The 6,210-nt window shown below is 33.6% G+C and overlaps 1 protein-coding gene across 1 annotated transcript; it reads left to right on the forward strand.

Moving 5' to 3' along the window:
- The first annotated feature begins 816 nt into the window (after positions 1-816).
- LOC107494485 (uncharacterized) lies at positions 817-3,472 on the forward strand. Its single transcript, XM_016115515.3, is given in 6 exon segments — positions 817-1,202; positions 1,307-1,577; positions 2,163-2,225; positions 2,227-2,425; positions 2,900-2,977; positions 3,215-3,472. Coding segments are annotated over 5 exon segments (609 nt in total). The 5' UTR covers positions 817-1,202; positions 1,307-1,359; the 3' UTR covers positions 3,266-3,472.
- Positions 3,473-6,210: the final 2,738 nt, after the last annotated feature.

Genomic DNA, 6,210 nt, shown 5'->3' on the forward strand with positions numbered 1-6,210 from the left:
GATAAGAGTGGTATTTTGAGTGAGTGGGTGAAGTTGGTTAAGAAAGGTAAGGCCAGCGTGGGATGTGTTTGAGTAAGGGAGAGCGTAAAACCATTAAAGATGATTTAGGAACAAAATTATAGAAAATAAAATTTGACTAATAGTTAACTGCTATAAAATTGACATTATGGGTAAAATTAAAACTTATTTTAAACTTTAAAAATAAAATAAAATTAAATTAAATATTAGAGATAATTTTAAAATTTTTGAAAAACGTTAGAAGAAAAAAATATTTTACCCTATATAAATTTGTATTTTTCCTTATAAAATACTATTCTCCAATCAAATAGGTTGACGACTAATTTGTTAGCTATCTGAATTCTATTTAAGAATTTATTATTTGTTAATAAATTTTTACATGTACAAAATAAAATTTGAACCGTTCACACTCACTCAACAAATTACATGCTCATAATGTAAAATTTAAAGCGAGCACAATCTATATGGGCCATGAGAAAAGCCCGAAGGCAAATCACACTCTTTTTGGTCACTGCAAATAAGAAAAGCTCCTATTAAAGTTCTTTGTTGGGTTATAAACAAGAATCTCAGAGGCTCATAACCAAAAATAAAACACAGACAGATTGTGTTTGGTATGAAGTTTAATTTGGAAATTGTGAAAAGCCCATGTAGAAGCCCAAAGCCTGTACAAGATGGAGCAGGTTTAGGTTGATAACAACCCCAATCTGCTATCTCCTACTCTCTTCAAAAACCTAAAACAATAAAAGAGAAGCGAGGGTCCCTAACCCCAAAAACTGTAATCAATCACGAAACCCTTCTTTAATCTAACGGCCCTGATTGTCTCCTGTGTTGTGTTCAGTGCACAACCACCACCATATATAAAAATGCAGACTCAGACATTGACACACACAAAGAAAGAAACGCAGGCTTCAACACAAGAGAAGGGAAGAGAGGATTAACCTCCTCATCCTCTAAACTCTGCTTTCTACTCATCACACAGAAGAAGAAGAAGAACAACAACAACAACAGCAGCAACACAGAGAGAGAGAGAGCGATTGCGCTAGAGGTGGAGAAGGAATCAAACGAGAAGAAAACGTTTTCTGTGTTTTGGGCAACACAGAAGAAGAAGATCTGCGGTTTCTTCTTTTGTTTCCTGTGTGTTTTGCAACGCAGAAGACATATACTGAACCTGAAATTCTATCATTGTAAGCTTCCATCTTCTTCAACATCATCATCATCTTCTTCTTCTTTTTCTTCCTCTTACGGTTGAAATGGTTTATGTTCTGAGGGTCTTGTGGTTTTGATGCAGGATAAGGATTGTGTGGTTGGAAGGGGAGATAGATCTTGAAGAAGAGTAAGATAATGGAGACGACGGAGGAGAGAGGAAGCAGCAAAGGAGGGGGATCATCGGAGCCAACGGAGTTGTTCTTGCAGTGGGGGAACCGCAAAAGGATCAGATGCGTCAGAGTCAAAGACCCAAGGATTTCAACTCGCCTTAACGCCGTTGTTGGTGGAATCACAAGGAAGCTTGTTCATAATCACAAAGAAACTTCTCATCTTCAACCTAATCGCCTCACAAGGTCCTTCCTACATACAACTATTCATGGATCTTATCTTAATCCACCTTCTCTCTCTCATCTTCTCTTTTCTTTGCTTTTCCCGCAAAATATGGGATTTTTCTGGCCTAGTGTAATGCCACGATTTCTCTTTCTTTTGCTCCTCCGTCTCTTCAAAAATTATTTTAAAAAAATTCTTTTGATTCACTGTGATTTTGGTGGGGTTTCTTTTTCAATTTTCAGAGTAGGATGATGATGATGATGCTTCTATTTGATTTCAGGGGAAGAGAAGCATCAGAGAGAGAAGCATACTCCTTTTTTTTAATCTTCCTCCCACCTCCCATTCCTTCTGTTTCACTCACTAAAAATTGAGAATTTTGATGATATAATGATGGTAAAACTGAAATTTTCGGAATACCCAGGTGCGACAAGCACGTGTTTTCCCCAAATTTTCACATGGGTTTCTCTATTTTTTGTTAATTATCTTTTAGGGTAATATTACATTCGATCTAGATTTTCCTACAAAATTATTTGGAAATTTTCAACTTTTCTGATTTTCCTCACTATTTTCAAGTGATTTGCTGATTGTGATGTGAAATTCGCGTCCAGGAATTCCGACGGTGCGATTCTACGATCATCTGGAGGCGGAGATAACAGGAAATCGGATTCNNTCGGCGGCGGTGGCGGCGGAGGAGAACAATGGGAAAGTTCCGATCGATGGAAACAACGGAGAAGAAAGGGCAGTGGTTTGGCCGAAGCTGTTCATAACTCTCTCGAGCAAAGAGAAAGAAGAAGATTTTCTGGCCATGAAGGGTTGCAAGCTTCCTCAGCGACCCAAAAAGAGGGCCAAAATCATCCAAAGAAGCTTACTTGTAAGTTTTTTTTTCCTGGTTAAAAATTGCTTTTTTAATGTTATTTTGTTTTGGGGGAAATCGTTAATTTAGAATTTTTTGGGTTTTTTGGTTTGTAAATTTTACCCTTTGATGAGTTGGGTTTTGGATCTTCGCTAATCCATTATCTTTACCTTACCTTATGCTGATTTCCTAAACAAAATGCCTTTTTTTTTGTTAATTTTGTTTTGCAGAAAAAAAAGGGTGATTGAGATTTTATTTGGGTTTTGAGGTTTTCGATCTTCATTTCGTCATCTTTTTTTTTATCGTGTTTGGTTTTGGGTTAAAAAAAGATACAATTTTTAAGTGTTATTTTGTTTTGGGGGAAAATTGTTATTTGAGATTTTATGGTTAATTGGTTTGTTGATTTGGGTTTTGGATCTAAATTAGTTCAGTCTCATGGTTTTTGTTTTATATTATTCTGATGTGTTTGGTGTGATTGTGGGTTTTGTGCAGTTGGTAAGCCCTGGGGCATGGTTGACTGATATGTGCCAAGAGAGATACGAAGTTAGGGAGAAGAAAAGTAGCAAGAAGGTAAGTGTTTGGTTATTGTTGCTATTTTTGTCAATTGATCTAATCCCATCTTTAGTCTTTTCTTTTTTTAATTTAAAAAATATTCAAATAAAATATCATGTATTCGGTTTTGCTGCCAAATGCCTATTTCATAAACCAAACTAAACTTAAAAAAGTAGTAGAATCTTGCCACGGTCCATGGGCTTGATGAATCTTTTCCTTTTATAGGGTTTTGACTTTAATTTTTTATGGATACAGAGACCAAGGGGATTGAAGGCTATGGGAAGCATGGAAAGTGATTCTGAATGAGGATTTGATGAAATCACATTTGGTGAGCTGAAGATGATGAAGATATTTTGAGTTTGATTATTCAAGTACTTAATTAAATTTGTGTTTCAAATCCTGAGGGGAGGCATATATTACATAGTTGTTATTTTTGTCCTCCCAAATGTTTTTGTAAACAAGTAATGATCCAATCCCATTAATCAATTAAGAAGAAATTTCATCTCTTTATAACTTTTTCTTATGTTTATATCTTAAGTATGCGGTTTTGTTTTGTTTCTTGTATGTTGTATGGTGTGTCTTGCACTCTTTAATATAAGATCTAGATGATTAGATGATCCTTTTAGTAAAAAGAAATAGACTCTTGTGCAGCTGTGTCCCACAGGACAAATGAATTTGAATAATTTTACTTCTTTTGTAATTGTTAAGTACATAAAAATGGTAAAGGGAAAGGAAATTGTTGAGAAAGATACGTGTCCACATTTGTTAAGGAGATAATAGTAAAGATGTTAAATAAAAAATTTTATAATAGGTTTAATATTTTAAATTTATATTTTAGATGAAAAGTTCTTACTGGATGTTTATTTAGAAGAAAATATTATTTTAGTTTCTCACGATTAAATTAAAATTTAAAATATCGCATTTGTGTCAAATGTAATATTTTGTTTTGGGTGTCATTCTATAATGTTTATAAATTACACATGTTTTAACTTCATAGAAAAATAAGTTTCACTTTTTAATACTTATTTAAGCAATTTAGGTACAAAATTTATGGACATAATATAATTATCCTTTGTTCTATTAGGTTTTGATAAAAAAAATTATTTTATTTTCTTCTAAATATACCTCTTTCATTATTATTTTTCAATGGTGATGGATATGATAGTAATTGTAGTGATTTGGTGGTAAAATTATTAGAATGAATAAGAAAAGAAAAAAAAAGCCTAATTTAAACAAATGATATTTAAACTTAATTCTCTAATTATTTTAGTCCCACATAACACAAAGTGAAGCTTGCCGACACATCACTACAATGTACCTTAGGATGCTATATTGCTGTTTTTGACTGTCAGAAGAGGGTTGAAATGCAATTAAATGAAAATGGAGTAGAAGAAAGTAGAAACAAGGAACGCTATTTAATTTCTATAATTCTATAAGTTTCTTCAAGGGGCGAAATGGTGAATTACAGAAAAATAGGATTATTTGGTAATTCTCACAGATTAAGATCGATCTGTTGGGAGTGTATCAGTGAGATGATGACACGTGGAACAATACAGGTCCATCGCGGCGCTATAATTTTGAAAGAAAGACGTATACTTTGACAAAATAGAATTTTGTTCATCAAATGATATTGTAAAAAGACAATCAAAGACTTGGATTATTCTTGCAAACAAATCTCACACCCCAGGATATTTTTGGTTAGATAATTATAGTATTTTCTTAAACTAACTATTTTACTTGATTTTTGAGTTGAATCAAATTTATATCAAAATTTCAATTTAGAGAGCAGATACCATTTATTTTAAAAGAATAGGTTTGATCTAAAATTTACTTAATGTATGTATCGAATAATTACTTATGCAACAAATATATAAAAAGACTTGATAAAATTGTGACAACTAATATAAAAACATTGCAACAAAAAAAATATATAAAATAAATAAAAAAACAAAGGAAATAAAATAAAAGTTGACTCCAGACACTCATATGCATTTGTACTCTATAGTTTTCCTTAGCGTTAGTGTCCCTTGGACTTTGCGGAGTTTTAGTGTAATGATGAAGTATTCTGAAGAAAAAACTTGCAGAATGCTTCTCTCTTTCCACGATCTAGATTTTCTCTTTTTCTCATACTCTCACAACCCACGACCTTTCTTTGACGATGAAGAACTTTGTTTTTCAAGGTGAACATTTTATGTCCATGTGTTTACCTTGGTCACAAAGCATTTTCCTATGTTCTTTATTTACCACGAGCTGAATGATTTTTCCACATGTTATTAGCAAACTTCGACCTCTGTCCTTTTTCGACTCGACCTGTATCATGCATAGTACAATCGATGCTTTCCTTATTATGGTCAAATCTCACTATTAGTCGAAATTTTGTACTAACAAATTACCCCTTAAATTTTTTTTTCAGAAAGTAAAATGACAAGTTTTACTTGATCATGTGATAGTCATGTGCCAAATTTAAAATTCAGAATTTGAAAAGACAGTTATACAATTTCTGAAATGGCGCACATATTTTCCTGGGAATACGCAACGTTCTATATGGACTTTAATGGACCTTTCATAACTTAAGAGCATCATTATTTTGTTTGATTCCCATACATCCTTCATCATTTCTTCTAAGAATGATTTCTTTTTATTTTTTGTCGTTTCTCTCAACCATTTTTATGAATTCCCAATCAGCCTACCAACAATCACTTTCTTCTACTACTGCCTCTTCTACTTCCACAACCATTGCTACTGTTGCTACTACTACTATTACTTCTTCCATTGCTCCTGCAACCATGGCTTGTGTGTCTTCTTCTCTTTCGGCCATCGTTGCTACTGCAGCGGTCTCTGCATCTGGTATGGTGACTACTAGTCAACAGTCTCCTCAACATCATGAGGAAGATGATGATGTCCAAATTATTTCTCCTCCCTATTTGGTAGCTGACGTGACACAGTTTTACAACAAAGATAGAAGCTTGAGAGCCCCCAATCTGGATGTTGAGACCACAGAACTCTGGTAAAGTCAGATATTCCTTTCCTTCAAGGTTATCGGCGTCTTATATTCATTTTTAGGACCTCTTTCTACTCAAGAACATATTAATTCTATTTCCTCTTTCTTTCCTTCTCCACCTGAACATCTTCCTCTAATTTTCTGTAAAAATATTAAGGCTTCCTATTTTGCTAGTCAAGTTTTTAAGACTGCTCCCCCTAAAGAGTTGTGTTCTCTTTTTTCGACTTGAATGTCGAGACTAGTTCCTTCG

The sequence above is a fragment of the Arachis duranensis genome, chromosome 6 (assembly GCF_000817695.3).
Source record: "Arachis duranensis cultivar V14167 chromosome 6, aradu.V14167.gnm2.J7QH, whole genome shotgun sequence".
In the NCBI taxonomy this organism is placed as follows: domain Eukaryota; kingdom Viridiplantae; phylum Streptophyta; class Magnoliopsida; order Fabales; family Fabaceae; genus Arachis; species Arachis duranensis.